Here is a 24,382-nt window from a genome sequence, read left to right as displayed (position 1 = left end):
CACCGCGCCCAGCCTAAGTTTGGTATATTTTAAGTATATCCTTTCCTTTTGAAATTTTCCTGTTAAATAATGCTTTTGGTTCCTTTAGGCCAGCCTTGACTACTAATTGGCAAGGATTCAAATGATCTCCCCAATTTTAAATATCCGTGTATTATGGAAATGTTATCAATTTTCTTCTCCTCCTACCAAGGATTATATGATAATGAATTGAGCTTCTTGTCAAGAAAAATGCTAAGTTCAAAGTATTATTTCTTTCACTTCTAATTAGAAATAAGTTTTACCTTTTATTGTATTCCATTATACAATTTTACATAGTACCATTATTATTTTAAGCAATAATTAAGCAAATTGAACTACTGTTTTTGAGCTCTACTTTTCAGCATATAGATTTACCTAAAAAAGTACAAACCAAGCACAGTGGTGCAATTTTCCAGGCACTTTCAAGTTGCTTATTTACAAATATGTAAGCACCCTGTTGGAACACATGAAAATTTTGGTGTCGAGAAGAAACACTCCATGTATATCAAATCTTTAAATTTTAACATTTGCACAGCTCCAAATATTCCTGAGAAAGGTCAGTCTCATTGTCACGTACATCTGCATTTCCTCACACTTCAGCGTATCTTGGGGAACCATAACCTCGGTCACTCGATGTACCACTAATTGCACAAAATACATGTAATGTGTTGCTCATCCAGGGAGAATGCATTGTGTCTTCTTGTAATATCTAAAACAGAAGAAATCAGCATGGTTATCATGAAGCAAAATAGCCACTGCCAAAAAAAAGAATGTGTATATGTAATTGCGGGCATATTTCAATTTATCACTGACAGTTATTTAAAAAGACAGAAAGCAGAGAGAGCAAAGAATAACATTACCGACTTAAGTCTTCAAAGCTGTATTACAAAGGCAGCATATCAAAAAAGCAGAAAAGGTCTAGTTACTCATTAAGAAAAACAAAGACTGTAAAATGCAAAATTCAATAAAAAGCGAGAGGTAACACAATCTTTAAAATATTTTTTAACAGATGGTCATAACGAGAACTCTAAATGGTAGACTCTGATATGAGTTTATGAATGATCTAACACAGTGGTTCTCAGAATCATCTATAGGACTTTTGAAACATGCAGATACCTATGTTCCTTCCCCGGAGACTTGAAAATAATAGTAAATGAAGATAAAAGTCTTAAGTGCATATTTCTAAAGACACACTATAATTGTATAAGCTAATTGATACAGAAGATTTTTCTTGGAAAGGAAGAACTTCATAACTATAAAATTTAAAGAATATATTCCAATAAGTATATAAACATAGATATTCATATTAGTTTAAATATTTTTAAATGATCCATTTTGTGTAATCCAAAGAAAAAGCAACAGAAATCTTGTGCTTAAAGTAGATTGAGGTAAAAAACACTATATACATTATATCCAATCTCTTTACCATAAAGTCCTAACTTAGGTCTCAAGCTTTCAATACTTGGTTCTCAAGTTAGTTGTGAAGCTTCAGTATTAAGCCCACAGATTGATCTATAGTGGCAGTATTGAGACATATCATTTGTGTTGCTACAAATCATAAGGCTTAAATAAAATTTGTAATAGAGAAATTTCCTCTTACAAAAATATTAACTCACAACACTAATCTGAAAGCATCCTAGAATGTTAAGAGATGAATAACTGATTATCTATGCTGGTCAGATGTGACAGGCAAGGAGGGTACTTATTGCTAAGAAATTACAAAACACACCCAACAGATGCTACAATGACCACCCCCAACTCTATCTAAGATATCTGCAATTTATAGCTTTATGATAATATAAATCCTTTTAAAAATCAAAAGCAGCCAGGCACGGTGGCTCACGCCTGTAATCCCACCACTTTTGGAGGATGAGGCGGGTGGATTACAAGGTCAGGAGATCGAGACCATCCTGGCTAACATGGTGAAATTCCCATCTCTACTAAAAATACAAAAAAATTAGCCAGGCGTGATGGCACGTGCCTGTAGTCCCAGCTACTTGGGAGGCTGAGGCAGGAGAATCACTTGAATCCAGGAGGTGGAGGTTGCAGTGAGCTGCTATCACGCCACTGCACTCCAGCCTGGGTGACACAGTGAGACTCCGTCTCAAAAAAAAAAAAAAAAAAAAAAAAAGAAAAGAAAAGAAAAGAAAAAAAAAGCTTGAAGAAGTTTTTGAAAGGACTATATACTCTGGTATTCTGTAACAGATTACATTGAAAGGGGACAAGGACTATCCAGTCATGTCTTTTTGTCAAGTAATCATTTATGGAGCTCAAGAGAATATTTCAAATTTCAGTACACATTAACACTTGTCTTACTTTTCAGTATTAATATACGCCTCAAAGTGTATGACTACAAGGTGGCTCTCTTTTATGTGAAACTCAATTCACTACAAAGTCAACGCTTGCCAAAAGTAAGGCATACCCAAATATGGTTCATAATAACAGGATGGCTTGCATAAATATAAGCCAGTAGAAACTAAGAGTTTTCTTGGTTAGCTGTCATTACATAATATTAAGAGTCTAAATTATTGGTCTCTATATCTAAGAGAAATAGCCATGTTTTATGGGAATAACTGATACAGACAAGTGAGAAATACGACAGTAGATTTGAAAAATCCATGCTTCAAAAGGAAAACAGAATTTTATAAAATGACCACTCAGAATATCTTGATCACAGTAATAACAGTAAATTGAATAATTTGTTTTCAATTTGAATAATTTAGAGTTCAGCACTAGGTCATGCAACTGCATGCAAATGAAATAACTGTAATATAGTAGATACTCACTTAAAATAGCATGTGCAATTGTCTTATATCTTTTGTGAAGGAGGAATTTTTGCTGCTTTTTCTATGCATTATGAGGAATAGAAACTCATCAACTAGATAGTTTCTAAAAACAAACTATGTTATCTATTTGATAACGGTATACCTCAGTTCAACCTCTTGCCTCTACTGACACTGGAGCACAAAAAACAAAATGGTTTCTTACTGATAACTGCATCACTAACCACTTTAGATAATTGTTGCAAATTTGATTTGTACTGTATCACTTAAATGATTAAAGATAATATGAAAAAATTTAAAATATAGACTTAATAACTTTAAAGTTATGCATTTTGAACCATTATATTTTGCTAAGCAACAATTTCGGGACCCGCAGATCGTGTTTTCAGTTTTAGTCACCCTAATACTTGCCTGCTCATGGATAATGTCAGATAATTCTTTTACCATGTCTCTGAAATTTGACTTTAGCCCTTCATGGTACTCAACTTGATCTTCTTTAATTAGCCGCTCATTTAGTTCAAGTGCAATGCTGCATGCTTGTATAAATTTCCTATGGATGAATATCAAAGATAAAGGTCTTGTTATTTATTCTTAGGAAGTATCACTGACAATCCATTTGATAACTCAGTTTAGCCATGGTTTGCCTAGGAAGAAGATCAGAATCCTCTATTTTCTCACTGTGCATTTATTTCTTAATGTCTCTTCCTAAGTCTGAAATGCCTTCTTTCCTTTCCACCTTTGCCTTATGGTTTCATTTCTTATCTCCTTCAAGACTTGGCTCAAAACACATACCCTCTGGAAAGTCTACTTGCTAATCATTTACTTGGCATTCTATCAGCTAAAGTTGTGCTGACATTAATTTGCATCTGTAGATAACGAGTCATTTATTCAAAAAGAATTTATTTTGAGCTTACTATGTGGCTAGTACAGTGCTGGGTGGTACAGGTATGAAGGATCTTCCCTGGGCTGCTAAGAAGGAGAACAGAGAGGTGATGACCTATCATAAAAGTATTTTTCCATTATTTCATGTGTTTATGTTTAATGTCCACAATTAGAGTGTAGGTCTTAGGGGACAAAGTACTTCATTGTCCATTTGTTTTATATCCCTGTCATAGCAACTAATAGTCTTTTGCATGTACCAGGCATTAATAAATACTGGTGAATGAATGACTGACTACTGGTTACTCTGCACTCTGGAACAGCTGATAAAACACAGAGAGGAAAAGTAAACAAAATAAGTCAGGAGCAAATGAGTGGATAGGTTATCATCTTTCTCCTTAGTCCATATTACTCAACTGTTTCTCTTCTTCTGAATGAAAACTTTTATATATTAAAGATATTTCTCTAATGTAAGAGCATTCATACATGCCTTAGCTTACAGAGCCGCTCACTGAAGACAAGATATTGCATGCCCTAGTTTGGCAGAGTCCAAGTGGAAGTAAGGACAGGGGATTGGAGTGAGCCTATGCAATCTTTCCTGCCCCACTTCTATTCCTACCCCAAATGGTCTGAAATGCTGTAACAGGAGGTCAATTGGGTGAAGAAGGAAAGCACACAAGGAACATAGGCTTGCGTTTGTGTCACTTAAAATATTCAAAGCAATATAGTAAACTGGCATATTTAATCTCTTGGGTCACTAGGGTATTGTTAATGTCCTGCAGGATGAAACTGATCACACATTTTCTTATTACTTAAAGTGCCATTAGGAGGTCACTTAGATATTGTAAAAGACCACAGAGAATGTCCCTTTTTGGAGGGGTATTATTTGGCCAACACTTTGTTGTTTTTTAAAAGAAGAAAATAGAGAAAAAGAATGTGGGTCTAACCTGAAAACTGTAAAACACTTACCTAAACATGTCTTTCAACTCACTCACTTTCTTAGGTGGATACTTGCTAGCTTGACTGTCATTTAAGAAAGCTCTTGCATATGCTAATGGACCAGCATTGACCTACATTACAATAGAAGAAAAATGAGAGTGTTTCCAGAATGCAATAATCAAAAGAAGTTTTGGCATTTCTCTTTTTTATTAAAAATCCCAAAATATACAAGAAATCCATATCTGAGAAATATATGCTTATTACAAGTTTATTTCAAAAAACCATTAACTAAAGAAAATAATCTACAAAGATGATATTCTAGTAAGTGATTTCTGATATATACATACAGGGCTTCGCTACAGTCATAGGACTTATGTTAAAGTCCTCTGACATAACACAAAACTTATAAAAATTCAATGTAATATCTTCATTAAGTGAACAAAAAATAATGCACAGGTTTTTGCAGTCAGTAAGTGCCCAACACACAATTACAATTAATGCTTGCTCTGTGCCCTTATAAAAGCAAAAGAAACATCAAGAAACATTTAATACATGTTGGACGACCAACGTACCTGCACAGAAACACAGCCCTGCAATTTAAGTTGGAGCTGAATCATGTCCACGTCAGTAGAGGAGCAAAGCTTTTGCAGCTCTGCAGTTTTATCTTTTATTTCATCAGTGGCAACATCAATCGGTTTTAAATTAATCTGCTGTTCACAGTTAATAGGAATCCTCTTCTTCACATAGGGAAACGAGTTTGAAGCTATTAAAATGTTAAGATTGATTTATTGACTTTAGAAAATCATTTGTTCAAACAGCCAAATTAAAGAAAAAACTCTATTGTGCTTAACTCTCCCCCATCCTTTATCTAGAAGATGACTTAGGGTCCCATATAGTACTTCAAGATTCAGAGAGAAACTCTCTTTATGAGACACCTCTGGGCAATCATGGATGACATATGGGAAAATGATGGTTTATCACATGTATGTGCTTGTGCAAACTTGTAACTGAACAGCAGAACAAATAATAATTAAAATTTCAGTTGTATGTTCCAGCTGGCCAGCTGCTACTTGTGTATACTGAAAAAGACCAAGACAAATAAGAAGTTAACATGTAAAATTGTACTTACTTGTCAAGATTGTACGGCGTTTGCACTGTTCTTCTATACAGCCCTGTTTTTTGCCTGATAAAGTGTAAGGGGCCTCAAAAACAAATCTGCTGATATTATGATTTCTTTCAAACTCGGTCTTCCTTTCTGTGAGTTCTTTGTCATCAAAGTAAGGCTTCACATAAGTAACTTGTATATGAGCATATTTTGGATCAAGCTCTTTGGCATTTACCTATAAAATAAGAAAGTTTTTTTTATTTATTTTATTTTATTTTTTATTTTATTCAGTGGAAGGGAAAAGGAGATAAGGTAACTTACTAACTTCTTTGAGACCAAGTGAGGAACATTGCCATTATAATCGTGTTTCCAATAAAGGGGGTCTTCATTCTTCTTTTTAAAAATCACTTACTTCTGATTATAAAGAAGTTACAGAAATCTATTTGGAGACTACAGAAACATATGAAGAAATTAAGAATTACTGTAATTGGCCAGGCACGGTGGCTCATGCCTGTAATCCCAGCATTTTACGAGGCCGAGGCGGGCGGATCACTTGAGGTCAGGGGTTTGAGACCAGCCTGGCCAACATGGTGAAACCTTGTCTCTACTAAAAACACAAAAATTAGCCAGGCGGGGTGACATGAGCCTGTAGTCCCAGCTACTCAGGAGGCTGAGGCAGGAGAATCACTTGAGCTTGGGAGGCAGAGGTTGCAGTGAGCCAAGATCGCGCCACTGCACTCCAGTCTGGGTGATAAAGTGAGACTCTGTCTCCAAAAAAAAAAAAATTACTGTAATCCTACTACCCAGCAATGACCATTATTCACATTTTTATATATTTCCTTCTCATCTTTCTTCTATGCATATGTATTCAGAAAATTGAGGTCAGACTAAACATTGTTTTGATTGTGCATTATATGAATTACACCTCAAAAAAACACAGGTATCATGGTTTATTTATTTATTTTTGAGATGGAGTCTGGCTCTGTTGCCCAGGCTCAAGTGCAGTGGTGTGATCATGTCTCCCTGCAGCCTCAGCCTCCTGTGCTCAAGTGATCCTCCCACTTCAGCTTCCCATGTAGCTGGGACCACAGACATACACTACTACACCTGGCTAATTTTTAAATTTTTTTTGTAGAAATGAGGTCTCCCTGTGTTGCTGAGGCTAGCTTGGAACTCCTGGGCACAAGTGATCCTCCTGCCTCAGCCTCCTAGTGTTGAGATTATAGGCATCAGCCATCATGTCTGGCCAATAGTTTATACTATAGTCACTGGCATTACTTTTAATGGCTGTATGGATAAACATGACTTATTGGACCATTCTCTCATTAGTGGAGACAGGCTATTTTCCAACTTTTTGCTATTGTAAATAATGTTCTGATGAACATCCTTGTATTTAAAACTGTGTGCTTTTTTTTTTCTGAATTTTTTTCCTTAGGATAAGTTCCTAGAAAAGAAATTGCTTAGTTAAAAGATTTACATGGGGCCAGTTGCAGTGGTTCATGCCTGTAATCCGAGGGCTTGGGAGGCCAAGACAGGAGGATTGCTTGAGCGTAGGAGATTGAGACCAGTCTGGGCAACATAGCAAGACCCTGTCTCTAAGAAACACAAAAAAATTAGCTGGGGTATGGTGGCAACACACCTGTAGTCCCACCTATTCAGGAGGCTAAGACAGGAGGACTGCTTGAACCCAGGAGTTTGAGACCAGCCTGGGCAACATAGTGAGACCCCGTCTCTAGAAAAAAAAACAACCCACAAGAAACAAAAATAAGCCAGGTGTGGTGGTGCGCACATGTAGTCCCAGCTACTCAAGAGGCTGAGGTGGGAGGATCACTTGAGCCCAGGAGGTCAAGGCTGCTGTGAGCTGTGATCGTGCCACAGCACTCCAGCCTGGGCGACAGAGCCAGACCCTGTCTCGAAAAAAATTAAAAGCGGCCAGGCGTGGTGGCTCAGGCCTGTAAACCCAGCACTTTGGGAGGCTGAGGTGGGTGGATCACTTGAGGTTAGGAGTTCGAGACCATCCTGGCCAACATGGTGGAACCCCATCTCTACTAAAAATACAAAAATTAGCCAGGCGTGGTGGTGAGCGACTGTAATCCCAGCTATTAGGGAGGCTGAGGTGGGAGAATTGCTTAAACCCAGGAGGCGGAGGTTGCAGTGAGCCAAGATGGCACCAATGCACTCCAGCCTGGGTGACAGAGCAAGACTCTGTCTCAAAAAAAATAAAATAAAATAAAAAGAAAAGAAAAAAATATACATCTTGATAGATTCATATGGACACTTACAAATCTCTTATGCTTTTTAATGTCTAGGTGGTTATATCCATTATATGGGTAATACCACCATTTCTTTAACCATATGGACATTTAAACTGCTTCCAGTTTTTCGCTATATAAATTTTGTGGCAGTGAACAACTTTAAACATACATATATTTATATGTGTACATCTACAAGATAAAATGTTAAATGTGAAATTGTTCGGTCCAAGGACACATACATTTAAAATATTGGAAGATATTGCCAAACTCCTCTTCAAATTGCCTTTGCCCTTAAGCAGATTTTGCTCTTTGGCAAGGGAAAAGAGTATTTTTAATTTTTATTTTCACACATTGAGAAAACAATAAATATATTTTAAAAGCCGGAACTGCTTATTATGTCTGTTGCCTGTGGGGAACTACTAAAATACGATACATAACAAACATCAGGAGTCCAGCCACCTGATAATGGTTTGTCGCTGCATTCTTTGACCCAGTTTTCAGAGGCAGAATAAGGTAGAAAACTGCATGTTGCACAGAAAGTCTGACTTTTCATTATCTTTCCATTTATACAGTAATCAATATTGTGGGAACAAGTCTTACACTATCTGGCTGCAAGGGGAGAAAATCTTCTGTTGTCTCAATTCAACAAAACAACACAAAATAGTGAAACTGATAAGGAAAGAAGTAGAGAGTATTTGCCATATAGTACGTTGAAACTACCACCAAATCTTTTTTTTATTTTTTTATTTTTTATTTTTTTTGAGACGGAGTCTTTCTCTGTCCCCCAGGCTGGAGTGCAGTGGTGCAATCTCGGCTCACTGCAAGCTCCGTCTCCCGGGTTCACGCCATTCTCCTGCCTCAGCCTCCCAAGTAGCTGGGACTACAGGCGCCCGCCACCACACCCGGCTAATTTTTTGTATTTTTATTAGAAACGGGGTTTCACTGTGTTAGCCAGGATGGTCTCGATCTCCTGACCTCGTGATCTGCCCGCCTCGGCCTCCCAAAGTGCTGGGATTACAGGCTTGAGCCACCGCGCCCAGCCTCTATTTTTAAATGTCTTAGGCATATGTTTAAGATAAAGTCATCTCCAAGAGATATATGTAAGTATACAAAGTGAAGAGATTATTTTCTGGTAGACAATGAAGTGTCTTTACAATAGCCATGGGCTTTTTCACTCTGGTAATGCTTCCTGCTAGATTTTAAGTGTTCTGCATAGCACTGTGCGTATCATAGTCACTCAGTAAATATCGCTGTGGATACAAATCTTGAACTTTATATGTCCTTCCCACCCTTAAAAATCAGCTCTAAGTCTGGGCACACCCAAGGCAACTAAGGATAGTCAGGCATTCCTATAGTGCTTCCCTCAAATCCTGTCTATAGGGAACTATGCATTTCCTAGGAAAGGGCCTCTCTTGCTATAATATAAGCCTTCTCACTATGCCTTGGCAGGGCCTAGTGGAATGGATAACCTTTAGAGCAAGGCTCAAGGATCTCTCCTAAACCTATTTCATTGCAAATGTTAACTATAGTCACTATTACTGAACTAAGGATATCTTAGAATAAAATGTGTGCCCCAAGATGATTTTAATCATGATGTAATGGAGAATCATGATGTACAATAGCACTTACAATAATATCTAACCTTTAGTGAGCATGCTAGCTTGCTATTATTAGTGAATGCTTTTTATGTACCAGGAAAGTGATTATACTTTCCATATATTAACTGATTTAATCCATACAACAACCTCATGAGGAAAATACTACTATTATTATCTCCATTTTATTACTAAGAACGATGAAGCACAGCGAGTTAAGTACCTTCCCCATGGTCACACAGCTAGTGAGTGGCAGAGAGTAGAGATCTGAAACTTGGTATCTCTGACTCCAAAGCCCCTGTTCTTTCTTTTATTATCTGGAAAGCTCTGTTTTCATGCTTCTCTACCAGTTAAAAAAGGAAAAAGTCAGGAGCAATGTACAATGCCTGGAACTAACAAATAATGATTTCAAAATGTAGGGTATGTGTTACCTTGTCTGAATCCTGAATTATTTTGACATTCTCCGTACCAAACTTTTCACCATAAAGTTTAACAAGTCTCAAGGAAATTTCTGAGAGGCCAGTGAGCTTTGGTTCTTTATAGATGTACTCCTTTCCATCTTCTTCTTCAAAAAAAGACTATTATAAAGTTAAACAAATAACAACTTATAAATAATATGAGCAAACACAACATTTAAAGAAAATCTACTAAATAACTAGTAATAATATATTTGAAATACATTTTGAACAATATTACTAAAAGTCCCATGCTTGTATTTACCCTTTTAACTTCAAATACATGAGAATTTTCAAATTCCTGATAATTTTCAAATTTATAATCACATAAACATATGGCCTGAGGAAGATTTTCAAACTAGGATTTTTTCCTTCCCTGTACACTTACCTGTTTTTTATTTAAGTTTTAACTACTATATATTTAATATGTACTCTAAAAAGCTTAACAGAAAATGAGACTGACAGAAATCAAAACCTTCTCTGTTATATTCTGACCTGAAGGGTTTAGATATGAGAACCAAAGTGAACTTTATACATACAAAAGAGGCTCCCTGCTGTTGTAATAGGCACTCTATCTGGATAGAATCCTAGCTGCTATAGTAAACTAGTAATTCAAAGGTGAATGTTTAAAAAGGAAAACTTTATGAACTCAAGTATACTTACTTGGCCATAAAAGGCAACTCTGAAGAAAGTGCCTAAAAGTCTCTTTTTTGTATGCATAACTTCCAGAATTTTTGTGTAAGCTCCATGAAGAGTTCTATAAACTTGAGTAAGTTTCTGAAAAATAAAAATATACAAATCAGCTTTGTTTTTTGTTTAATTACTAAATGTCTTCAAGATGAATGTACAAGAATAAAAAGCACCAGTATATTCTTTTCAAAATGGTCTTGGTGGGGCCATTCATACTCATCTCCCTTTGTAACAATCAGACAAAGTCCTCAACAACTTTAGGTCTAAGGGTAGAAATTAAAATGGTAAAATAACACTGTATTTCTTTTTAAAAGAAATTTCTTCTAAAAAAAAAAAGGGGGGGAGGGATACATGTGCAGAATATGCAGGTTTGTTACATAGATATATGCGTGCCATGGTGGTTTGCTGCACCTATTGGCCCATCCTCTAAGTTCCCTCCCCTCACCCCCCACCCCACAACAAGCCCTGTGTGTGTTGTTCCCCTCTCTGTGTCCACGCGTTCTCATTGTTCAACTCCCACTTATGAGTGAGAACACGCGGTATGTGGTTTTCTGTTCCTCAATAACACTGTATTTCTTAATATCATGCTTCATTTCATTCACATCTCAATGGAAATTTTAAATTTTGAAATACTGTATTATCAACTACTATTTTCTACAGGGTCTGAATATTTTTAACTGAAAGGGCAGCCAAATGCTTTGCTTGAGCCCTCAGGTAGAGAGCTATGAAAATAAACAATCCATGTATTTAAAAAGGAAAATAAAATGCAAATATAAAAATAAGCAATGGTGTGAGCTGCAGTGAGGGCTGCTTTTATGCAAGTTCACAGATATTTCCAAAGGATATGTTTTTCTGCACTTCCAGAAAAAGAGAGCACATTGTGCAAAGAACATTATCAAAAATGTGAAAGACGACCTACAGAATGGAAGAAAATATATGCAAATCACAGACCTGATAAGGGTTTAGTACCCAGAATATTTAAGGACTTCTTACCACTCGACAACAAAATATATGCAAACCAATTTTAAAAATGGGCAAATGACCTGAATAGACATTGCTCCAAAGAAGATGTACAAGCAGCCAAGAAGGACACGAAAAGACACTCAATCTCACTGTCATTAAGGAAATGCAAACCAAGACAATGAGGTGCCACTTCACATGCACTAGGATGGATTTTATAAAACAAAATAAAACAAACAGAAAATAACAAATGTTGGTAAGGATATGAAGTAATAGGAATCCTAGTACACTGATGATCGAAATGTAAAATGGTACAGCCACTGTGGAAAACAGCTTCGTGGGTCCTCAAAAAGTTAAACATAGAATTACCAAATGATCCAGCAATTCTACTCCCTAGTATATATTCAAGAGAATTGAAAATATAGATCCACACAGAAACTTGCACACAAATGTTTACAACAGCACTATTCATAATAGACAAAAGGTGAAACAACCCAAATGTCCATCAATGGATGAATGGATAAACAATCTGCAGTATATCCATACAATGGAATCTTACTCAGCCATAAAAAAGAATGAAGTTCTGATATATGCTACAACTGATACATGAACCTCTAAATATTATGCTAACAGGCCAGGTGCGGTGGCTCCTGCCTGTAATCCCAGTACTTTGGAAGGCTGAGACAGGTGGATCACTTGAGGTCAGGAGTTTGAGACCAGCCTGGACAACATGGTGAAACCCCATCTTTATTAAAAATACAAAAATTAGCCGGAAGTGGTGGTGTGTGCCTCCCAGCTACTTGGGAGGCTCAAGTGTGAGGATTGCTTGAACCCAGGAGGCGGAGGTTGCGGTGAGCTGAGATCACGCCACTGTACTCCAACCTGGATGACAGAGTGAGACTCTGTCTCAATTAAAAAAAAAATTATGGTAACTGAAAGAAGCCAGACATAAAAGGTCACATATAATATTACAGGTTGAGTATCCCTTATCTGAAATGCTTTGCACCAGAAGTGTTTGAGATTTTGAAATATTTGCATTGGACTTACCAATTGAACATGTCTAATCTGAAAATCTGATATCCAAAATGTTCCAATGAGCATTTCCACTGAGCATCATGACCATGCTCAAACAGTTTCAGATTTGGGAACATTTATGATTTCGAATTTTCAGATTAGAGAGGCTCAATCTGTATTCCTTTTATATGACATATCCAGAATAAGCAAATCCAGAAAGCAGGTTAGTGGTTACTGGAAAATGGGAGTGGGGTGGGGAGTAATTACTTAATGGGTATGGAGTGTTTTTCTGGGGAGATGAAAAAGTTTTAAAACTAGAAAGAGGTGGTGGGTGCACAACACTGTGAATATATTAAATGCCACTGATTTCTATACTTTAAAATGGTTAATTGCATGTTATATAAATTTCACCTCAATAAAAAAGGAAAAACCCACAAGCTTCTTTCTCTAAAATTCCTCCCATATTATCTTTTATAATTGAACTCAATTGGAGGGAAATCTTCCTTACCTTGGCTGATAGTTTTCAGCCCATTCCATAGAGATACACTGAAAAAGTATGCATCAGTGTTCTACTTTTTGGTTTTGTTTTGAGATTGGATCTTGTTCTGTAGCCAAGGCTAGAGTGCAGTGTCTCAATCATAGCTCACTGCAGCCTCAATCTCCTGGACTTAAGCAATCCTCCTACCTCAGTCTCCCAAGTGGCCGGGATCACAGGCATGCACTACCACGCTCCAGCTACATCAGTCCTAAACACAATTACTTCATCTATACAGAGTGCTAGGGGATTTATACAGACCCTTACACCCCTCCAAGGAAATAGGAGTAGTTCCCCTGTAGAAAACATCATTTCCTTTAATGTGTAGAGAAGATATATTTTTCTTTCTTCCCTGTTGGTTGGCTAAGTAGCAAAAGGCTCCCTGGGTTTCTAACAGCCAGAACTTCCTTCATCCTAAGAGTCAGAAAATGGGGACTTTATTCTGAAATTACTACAAAGGTTCTTTAGATGTAATGCTTTGATAGGAGGGGTAATGGCAAGTCTAGTTTTGTCTCATAGGCTATTCTTGGCCATCTGTATGACCTATACTTAACTTCAGCTTATTAATATATTCACTTGAATTCTACTATGAGTTTTCAGGCATGCCCCATATACACCAAAAGTATGGCAGAGAGAGGAAGACCTAGAATCTGGGAAGAAAAAGTGAGTTTGATCAGAGCCAGTTTGGAGGAGAGATGAAAACACTACTCAGATTATATTAAATCTATCTGTGTTCACTCTTTGAAACTACGTCAACAGGGAAAGGCCTAACTGCTTTATTTAAGAATAAATTGCCAGGCCGGGCGCGGTGGCTCACACCTGTAATCCCAGCACTTTGGGAGGCCCAGGCGGGCGGATCACGAGGTCAGGAGATCAAGACCATCTTGGCTAACACGGTGAAACCCCATCTCTACTAAAAATTAAAAAAAAAATTAGTCGGGCGCGGTGGCGGGCGCCTGTAATCCCAGCTACTCAGGAGGCTGAGGCAGGAGAACGGCATGAACCTGGGAGGCGGAGCTTGCAGTGAGCCGAGATAGTGCCACTGCACTCCAGCCTGGGCAAAAGAGCGAGACTCCGTCTCAAAAAAAAAAAAAAGAATAAATTGCCTTGCTTTTTAAAAATGGCTTGAATCCTAAATAGAAATTATGATATGGACTAAGAGACTTGAATATTTAAAAAATCCTGTTTAGTGTTGGTGGCAATTGCTGTTCATTATACTACTATTCTTTATTAACTATACTTTATCAATAGTTTATCTGGCAAGTCAAAATTTTAAAATTCTCATAATAGGGCTATTACTAGTGTATTATTACCTACCCCACTGTCATTTGCCAGCACCTTTAGTCTCTCCGCTAAATTATAAAGAATAGAATCATGTCTATGCCTCTTCCCTGGGTAACATGGAAATTTGACAGCTTTTTAAAGTGAAGGTTTAGTGAAAATAACACTGATTATTTTATGCTCTGAGAGGAAGAGGGGAGGTTGCTAGATGAAAATATTTTCAGGCCGGTCACAGTGGCTCACGCCTATAATCCCAGCACTTTGAGAAGCTGAGGCGGGAGGATCACTTGAGGTCAAGAGTTCAAGACAAGCCTGGTCAACATGGTGAAACCCCGTCTCTACTAATAATACAAAGATAGTGGGGTGTGGTGGTGCATGCCTGTAATCCCAGCTACTTGGAAGGCTGAGGCAGGAGAATTGCTTGAACTCGGGAGGCAGAGGTTGCAGTGAGCCAAGATTGTGCCACTGCACTCCAGCCTGGGTAACAGAATGAGACTCCATCTCAAAAAAAAATTTTTTTCAGAACCACTGGTCTAATTTAAATCTCAATTTCTATTTTGGATCTTTTACCCTTAATTTCATTTGGAAAACATAAATGAATGTAAAGTAGGACGTTTTAAGTTTTACTTTATTTTCTTTTCATAAGCAGGACCAGAGGAAGTTTTACTTTGTTTTTAATTGACACATAATAACTGTACATATTTATGGGGTACAATTCATGGGGGAAATGTTGTTTCCACACATGCCAACATTGTGTAATAATCAAAACAGGGTAATTAGTAAATGTATCATCTCAAACATTTATCATTCCTTTGTGGTGAAAACATTAAAAAATCTTAGGATTTAATAGCATTTTTAGGGAGTGTCACTTTGAAATTGGACAAATGTGTCAAAATGATAGACTGTCTATATTCTATGATAAAATACAAAAGTCATAATCTAATGAACCTTATATTCTTCAGAGGACACAAGTCGAATAATAGCAACAGAACTATATTACTGTTTTCCCTAAAACCAAAATAAAATACATAAGTCAATGATAAAAATGTTCCAGTTGCCTACCTCAAACTCACGACGTTTCTCATAAATTGGAATGATCAACTTGGAAATCTCAGAAATTATTTCATAACGTTCTGCCTTCCATAAGCCATCCACACATTGTTCTAGCAACTCCAGCAAGACCTCCTGCATTAAGAGAAAAATCCAATTAGGAATTAAAAATAGTTTTAGAGTTTTGGACAAATAAATTTTGAAGCATTTCAAGTTGGTAGAAAACAAACAGATGGTACTAAATTCAATGAGATGCACAAAAGGAACATACTTGTGTGACAATATTTTCTAAATCAAATATTTTAAATATTTAAAGTTAAAAACATTCTTAAAAATATAAAATTGATGTTAACAATAGTAAACTATGATTATTTTGTTTATTCACATAATGAAGATGTTAACTAAGTTGTAAACGTTAACACATCGAGAAAGAATATTTTTAAAAAGGGAATATATTGTTTGTTCCAAATTGAGGATGTCTGAATGTCTAACATCCATTTTTTTATATTAAAACAATATTTACCCATATTAGTCTTAAGAAAATTTGACAACTTTTTCAAGCTATTGTGTTGGTGGTTTAGGTGTTTATTAAAATGATTTGATTTTTTAAAATTTTTTTAGTTTTTATTTTTGTGGGTTGGTATTAAAATGACTCAGTTTTGATAAAGAACACTTCCCGACTGATGGTTCTAAAATTACTGAGAATGATAGGATAACAGCTCAAAATAGAGATCACCAGCCCTGCCAGAATAACAGTTGCTATAAAACTCTTTTGTGAACCATCATCTCATGTTCTCAACGATGAAAACATGAAGCCAATTACTGATGCTACCCATAAATCATAACAGCTTGTTTCTATCTTAAAGAGATGCACTTCAAACCTGTAGAACTGATTCCTAAAACAGCTCTTCCTGTATGTCCTTTAGAAAATCGAATTCATCTTCTAGCTCTTATACCTGTGTTTCCTATCTTGCCAGTGGCAATATCCTATAGACCCTTAGGTAGCAAACTAAGCACAGTTTTGACTTTATCGTCTGTTATGGGTTGAATCGTGTCCCCCAAAAAGATAAGTTGAAGTTGTAACCCCAAGTACCTCAGAATGTGACCTTATTTGAAAATAGAGTCATTGCAGATATGATCGTTTATGATGAAGCAATACTGGAGTAGGGTGGGCCCCAATCCAATATGACTGGTATCTTTATATGAAGACAGAGACACACAGGGAAAACACCATGAGACTACAGAGGCAGAGACTGGAGTGATGCAGCCACAAGTCAAGGGAAGTCAAGAAACAACTCTTAACACCAGAAGACAAAGAAGGCTCTACCCAGAGTGTCAGAGGAAGCATGGCCCTGAAAACAATCTGACTGCATATTTCTAGACTCTAGAACTGAGACAATAAATTTCTCTTGTTCTAAGCCACCCAATTTGTGGTACTTTGATATTGCAGTCTTAGTGCTACAGCCTGAATGCTTCTGTCCACTCAGAATTCGTATGTTAAAATCCTAACCCCCAAGGGGATGGTATTAGGAGGTGGAGACTTTGGGAGATGACTAAGTCATGAGGGCAGAGCCCTCATGAATGGGATTAGTACCCTAATAAAAAGAGAGTTAGCTCACCCCCTTCCACCACGTAAGGGCACAGTGAGAAGATACCATCTATGAACTAGGAAGTCGATCCTCACCAGACACCAAGTCGGCTAACACCTTTATCTTCACCTACTCAGCTTCCAGTATAGTGAAAAATACATTTCTGTTGTTTATAACCTACCCAGTCTCCGGTATTTTATTATAGAAGCCCAAATAGGCTCAGATATCTACGAAACTATTACACCCTCTTTCTTTACTTATTCTCCAATGAGTTCATCACCAAGTCCTGCCAGTTTTATTTCCTAAATATTTCTCAAATCTGACCCTTTCTCTCCATTTCTCTCATTGCTAAGGTGCAAAATTTCGCCATTTTTTTCTTAATTTATCTTCCTGCCTCCAGTCTTAGCCCTTTCAAATACATCTTCCACACATCTGCCATAGGGTTCTGATTAAAATGCAAACCTGAGGGTGCCACTCTCCCTTTCTTAAAATCTGGCAATGGCTCCGCATCACTCACAGAACAACGGACATGCTCCTTCATGTAGCACGTAAAGTTTGCAATGATGTGGCTGATACTTCCATAATCTCATCATTCATCATACCAAACTTTGTGCTTTATGTTATAACAACAGTGAACTACTAGTAGTTTCCCTGAAGCACAATGGTGTGTCTTAGCTTTATGTCTTTGTTCAGGCTGTGCCCTTCCTCCCTTTAATCCCTTCTACTTGGTTAATCTCTTTAAAACACTTTAGGTATCACCTTTTCCAGGATCCTTCTCCTTATCAATATAGGGTAGGCAAGACACTACACATCTTTTTTTCTATTTCACTAATTTTTTGGTAAAGATTTATCACTATATTTGTACATTATTTACATATTATCTACATATCTGACTTTTCCAATAGGCTGTGATTATTTGAGAGTAGGGACAATATTTTACTTACATTGGCTTTTCCAGTAATTATTTTAGTGTCACTGGATAGTATATGTGAAATAAATGTTGCTACTTGAATAAAAGATCTGTATATTAACATCTGCTAGCCAAATTAAAATTTCCAGCAATTTTGGGACGAACATTGGGGGAATTAAAAATAAGGTGCACACTTAGTATGAATTATCCCAGGAATGTAAAGTTAGGTTACAATTAGAAAAAAAATGTAATATACAACCTCATAAACTGAATAAAAGAGAAAAATTATATCTCTTTCAATAGATGCAGGAAAAAAGCATTTACAACACTCAACACCCATTCATGATATTTAAAAAGAACTCAAGAAACAAAGAATAGAAGAGATCTTCCTCAATCTGATAAAGGGCATTTACTAAAAACCTAAAGGCTAGACATGTTTAAGATTGAGAACAAGTTAGAATGTCTGCTCTCACCACTTCTATCCAACATTATGCTGAAGGTTCTAGCCAGTACAATAAGGCAAGAGAAAGAGAAAAGGCATACAGGATTAGAAAAAGTAAAATTGTTCCGTGCATATGGCATAATTGTATATGTAGAAAATCCTAAAAAACATACAAACTACAAAAACTAATAAGCAGATTTAGTAAGTTTGCAGGATGTAAGATCAACATACAAAATCAATTATATTTCTATATACTAGCAACAACATATTAAAAAATAAAAATATAAAAGCAAACAATATTATTTACAATAGCATCAAAACATCACATATCTACCAATAAATCTAACCCAAGACTTCTACCCTAACAACTACAAAATATTATTGGCAGTTAAAGATAACCTAAATAAATGTCCATTGATTGAGAAATTCAATATTGTTAAACTCTCCATTCTCAGGCTATTTTGAGGAAATAGAAAAGATGATTCTAAAGATTATATGGAAATTCAAAGGATGTAGAATAGCCAAAACAACTTTGAAGAAGAATAAAGCTGGAGGGCTAACACTACTTGATTTCAAGACTTAAGTTATAGTAATCAAGTGTGATATTGGCGTCAAGATGGGCAAATAGATCAGTGGAAGAGAACCGAGAATCCAGAAATAGCCCACACAAATATGAAGAACCGAACTTTTGACCAAGGTGCCAAAGTAAATTCAACACGACAAAAGGAAAGTCTTGTTTTTCCCCAAATGGTACGTCTTAAAAAAAAAAAAAAAAAAACTGTCTTAAAAAAAAAAAGAGCTTTGACCTCCATTTCATTCCACAAATGAACTTTAAATATATTACAGACCTAAACAAAACTCGGAAACAAAGTTTCTAGGAGAAAACACAGCACAACACTATCAGGATCTTGACGTAGGCAAAGATTTTTGGGACCAGATACAAAAAGAACAAATTATTATAAAATAATAAACTGGATTTCATCAATTACAACCAAAACCAAAATTTTCTGCTCAACCACAGACTCAATTAAGAAAGTGAATGGTCAAGTCAGAAGCTGGTAAAGAAATATACAGCACATACATCTTGACAAAGGATTTATATCCAGGAAAGAACTCCCACAAAACAACAATAAAAAGTAAGCAATGTGATTTCTAAAATGGATAAAAGACAAACATTTCACAAAAGAAAATATAAAAGAGGCCAAGGAACACCTGAAAAAGTGGTAGACATCATCGGTTATTAGGGAAATACAAATAAAAGCCACAATGAGATGTTGATTCACACCTAATATTAATAGAATGGCTAAAATTTAAAAAGATCAGCACTATCAGATGCTAGGGAGGATGTGGGGTAACTAGAACTCTCATCTACTACTGGCAAACAGTATAAAACGGTCCAACCACTTTGAGAAACTCTTCGGAAATTTCTTAAAAGTTAAATATATATCTTCCCTAGGATTCAGCAATGCCACTCCTAGGTATTTACCCAAGAGAAAAAAAGCATATGTCAACAATAAGTCATAGATAGGAATGTTTAAAGTAGACTTATTCATAACAGCCTGAAACTGGAAACAATTCAAAATCCATCAACTGAATGGATTTAAAATTTGTATATAAAGACAAAGAACAAACTTTTGATATACCCAACAATATGGATGAATCTCAAAAACATTAGGTTAAACAAGAGAAGCCAGATTAAAAAAAGGTACATATTGAATGACTGATTCCATTTTTATGCCATAAAAACTAATTCATGGTGATAGAAACCAGATGGTGGAGGTGGGGAGCCTGACTGGAAATGGGCACAAGGGAACCTTTCCCGAAGGAATGGGCATGTTCTATTTTTTGTTTCTGATGGTAGGTTACATGGGTGTATACAACTGTCAAAATTCATCAAATTGTTTAAGATTTTATTACATATTAACTATATCATTTTTATTTTTATTTTTGAGACACAGTCTCGCTCTGTTGCCCAGGCTGCAGTGCAGTGGCACAATCTTGGCTCACTGCAACCTCTGCCCCTGGGGTTCAAGAGATTCTTGTGCCTCAGCCTCCTGAATAGCTGGGATTACAGGCCTGTGCCGCCATGCTTGGCTAATTTTTATATTTTTAGTGGAGACAGGGTTTCACCATGTGGGACAGGCTGGTCTTGAACTCCTGGCCTCAAGTGATCTGCCTGCCTTGGCCTCCCAAAGTGCTGGAATTACAGGAGTGAGCCACCATGCCCAGCCCAATTATATATTAATTATATGTTTAAAATCTATTGCAGGGGCACATGTCATCAGGACCTCCTGAGGTGGTGTCATGCAGAAAAAAAAAAAAACTGTTGCAAATCAAGTCCAAAATACATTTTTGGAAACAAGTTACATTGCGTTATTACGGGTTTAACTCACATATTTAAATACAAGCACTAAATGGACAACAGTTTGTATTTTTCATTTCAGTGTAACTTCTAAATCAGTGTTAGTTTTTTTAATTGGCTAAGGTGTAAGGAAGAAGCCTTATTATGCAAACTGAAACATAAAGTGGCACTTGGTAAAACATGATTCTACCTGTATATATCAAATAGAAGTATGTATAAATTACTTGTAGAACACAAAAGATTTCCAACAAATGTGTTTATACAGAAAACTAATTACAGTTTTTGATTATTAAGAAAAGTTATTGCTCTCCTTAAGAGTATAGAAAAGGGTCAAGCTCAAAGCCATTTCTATGAATACACTGAAGCTGCTGTTTAGAAGGCAAGGATATAAGTTCAGTTGTACTGAACCAGTTAAGCCCCATGAAATCCTCTGAATTTTTCTACTGTCAGCCTGTAAAACCTGCAGGTCTCTGGGAAATCATCTAACTAAGATCCAGAAACATGAATTAACTTGTCCAAGGCTATACAGTCAAAAATTGAGCTGGAATAAAAATTCAAGTATCTTGCATCTCTGTTATGATCAATTAATTCAGCAAACATATTTTAAGTGTCTATCCTTGTAGATTCTGAGGGTAAAAGGACACCAACTGGCATTTAAGAAATCTCACTGCCAAGTAGGTCAATGATAAAACGTAACATTATTTTCACACTTCATGACTTTTTAAGTTTTCACATGTATTGTGAAGTGACCACGATAGTATTATTGTCCTTATTTTACTGATAGGGAGACAGACTATGTAGAAATAGTAGGTAAAGCTTCTAAGTGTATCATTAATTTAACTAAATAAACCAGAGCTAAGTTGGGATTTGTGTATTTTAAAAAATCAATTCATAAAGTGTTTATGAAGTGTGTCACTGTAATTTTTTTTTATTATACTTTAGCTTTTAGGGTACATGTGCACAATGTGCAGGTTTGTTACATATGTATCTATGTGTGATGTTGTTTTGCTGCACCCATTAACTCGTCATTTAGCATTAGGTATATCTCCCAATGCTGTCCCTCCCTCCTCCCCCCAACCCACAACAGTCCCCGGAGTGCGATATTCCCCTTCCTGTGTCCATGAGTTCTCATAGTTCAATTCCCACCTATGAGTGAGAACATGTGGTGTTTGGTTTATTGTCCTTGCGGTAGTTTACTGAGAATGATGTTTTCCAGTTTCATCCATGTCCCTACAAAGGACATGAACTCATCATTTTTTATGGCTGCATAGTATTCCATGGAGTATATGTGCCACATTCTCTTAATCCAGTCTATCATTGTTGGACATTTGGGTTGGTTTCAACTCTTTGCTATTGTGAATAGTGCTGCAATAAACATACGTGTGCATGTGTCTTTATAGCAGCATGATTTATAGTCCTTTCGATATACACCCAGTAATGGGATGGCTGGGTCAAATGGTATTTCTAGTTCTAGATCCCTGAGGAATCGCCACACTGACTTCCACAATGGTTGAACTGGTTTACAGTCCCACGAACAGTGTAAAAGTGTTCCTATTTCTCCACATCCTCTCCCGCACCTGTTGTTTCCTGACTTTTTAATGATGGCCATTCTAACTGGTGTGAGATGGTATCTCACTGTGGTTTTGATTTGCATTTCTCTGATGGCCAGTGATGATGAGCATTTTTTCATGTGTTTTTCGGCTGCGTAAATGTCTTCTTTTGAGAAGTGTCTGTTCATGTCCTTTGCCCACTTTTTGATGGGGTTGTTTGTTTTTTTCTTGTAAATTTGCTTGAGTTCTTTGTAGATTCTGGATATTAGCCCTTTGTCAGATGAGTAGGTTGTGAAAATTTTCTCCCATTCTGTAGGTTGCCTGTTCACTCCGATGGTAGTTTCTTTTGCTGTGCAGAAGCTCTTTAGTTTAATTAGATCCCATTTGTCAATTTTGGCTTTTGTTGCCATTGCTTTTGGTGTTTTAGACATGAAGTCCTTGCCCATGCCTATATCCTGAATGGTATTGCCTAGGTTTTCTTGTAGGATTTTAATGGTTTTAGGTCTAACATGTAAGTCTTTAATCCATCTTGAATTAATTTTTGCATAAGGTGTAAGGAAGGGATCCAGTTTCAGCTTGCTACATATGGCTAGCCAGCTTTCCCAGCACCATTTATTAAATAGGGAATCCTTTCCCCATTTCTTGTTTTTGTCAGGTTTGTCAAAGATCTGATAGTTGTAGATATGCAGCATCATTTCTGAGGGCTCTTTTCTGTTCCATTGATCTATGTCTCTGTTTTGGTACCAGTACCATGCTGTTTTGGTTACTGTAGCCTTGTAGTATAGTTTGAAGTCAGGTAGCGTGATGCCTCCAGCTTTGTTCTTTTGGCTTAGGATTGACTTGGCGATGCGGGCTCTTTTTTGGTTCCATATGAACTTTAAAGTAGTTTTTTCCAATTCTGTGAAGAAAGTCATTGGTAGCTTGATGGGGATGGCATTTAATCTACAAATTACCTTGGGCAGTATGGCCATTTTCATGATATTGATTCTTCCAACCCATGAGCATGGAATGTTCTTCCATTTGTTTATATCCTCTTTTATTTCATTGAGCAGTGGTTTGTAGTTCTCCTTGAAGAGGTCCTTCACGTCCCTTGTAAGTTGGATTCCTAGGTATTTTATTCTCTTTGAAGCAATTGTGAATGGGAGTTCACTCATGATTTGGCTCTCTGTTTGTCTGTTATTGGTGTACAAGAATGCTTGTGATTTTTGTACATTGATTTTGTATCCTGAGACTTTGCTGAAGTTGCTAATCAGCTTAAGGAGATTTTGGGCTGAGACAATGGGGTTTTCTAGATATACAATCATGTCATCTGCAAACAGGGACAATTTGACTTCCTCTTTTCCTAATTGAATACCCTTTATTTCCTTCTCCTGCCTGATTGCTCTGGCCAGAACTTCCAGCACTATGTTGAATAGGAGTGGTGAGAGAGGGCATCCCTGTCTTGTGCCAGTTTTCAAAGGGAATGCTCCCAGTTTTTGCCCATTCAGTATGATATTGGCTGTGGGTTTGTCATAGATAGCTCTTATTATTTTGAGATATGTCCCATCAATACCTAATTTATTGAGAGCTTTTAGCATGAAGAGTTGTTGAATTTTGTCAAAGGCCTTTTCTGCATCTATTGAGTTAATCATGTGGTTTTTGTCTTTGGTTCTGTTTATATGCTGGATTACATTTATTGATTTGCATATGTTGAACCAGCCTTGCATCCCAGGGATGAAGCCCACTTGATCATGGTGGATAAGCTTTTTGATGTGCTGCTGGATTCGGTTTGCCAGTATTTTATTGAGGATTTTTGCATCAATGTTCATCAAGGATATTGGTCTGAAATTCTCTTTTTTGGTTATGTCTCTGCCAGGCTTTGGTATCAGGACGATGCTGGCTTCATAAAATGTGTTAGGGAGGATTCCCTCTTTTTCTATCGATTGGAATCGTTTCAGAAGGAATGGTACCAGTTCCTCTTTGTACCTCTG

At 36.7% G+C, this 24,382-nt stretch overlaps 1 protein-coding gene across 1 annotated transcript in view; it reads right to left on the bottom strand.

The window, feature by feature from the left end:
* Positions 1 to 268: 268 nt before the first annotated feature.
* DOCK11 (dedicator of cytokinesis 11) overlaps positions 269 to 24,382 on the bottom strand; it is a 200,737-nt gene continuing 176,623 nt past the window's right edge. The window contains exons 46-53 of the mRNA XM_030807271.1: positions 15,572 to 15,694; positions 10,693 to 10,806; positions 10,006 to 10,152; positions 5,749 to 5,959; positions 5,192 to 5,382; positions 4,650 to 4,750; positions 3,213 to 3,351; positions 269 to 727 (exon numbers count right to left, since the gene is read on the bottom strand). Coding sequence (XP_030663131.1) covers positions 608 to 727; positions 3,213 to 3,351; positions 4,650 to 4,750; positions 5,192 to 5,382; positions 5,749 to 5,959; positions 10,006 to 10,152; positions 10,693 to 10,806; positions 15,572 to 15,694 — 1,146 coding nt within the window. The 3' untranslated portion in view covers positions 269 to 607. The remainder of the gene's footprint in view (positions 728 to 3,212; positions 3,352 to 4,649; positions 4,751 to 5,191; positions 5,383 to 5,748; positions 5,960 to 10,005; positions 10,153 to 10,692; positions 10,807 to 15,571; positions 15,695 to 24,382) is intronic.

This window comes from Nomascus leucogenys, chromosome X (assembly GCF_006542625.1).
Source record: "Nomascus leucogenys isolate Asia chromosome X, Asia_NLE_v1, whole genome shotgun sequence".
NCBI lineage: Eukaryota > Metazoa > Chordata > Mammalia > Primates > Hylobatidae > Nomascus > Nomascus leucogenys.
This window is presented reverse-complemented; position numbering and strand designations above follow the sequence as displayed.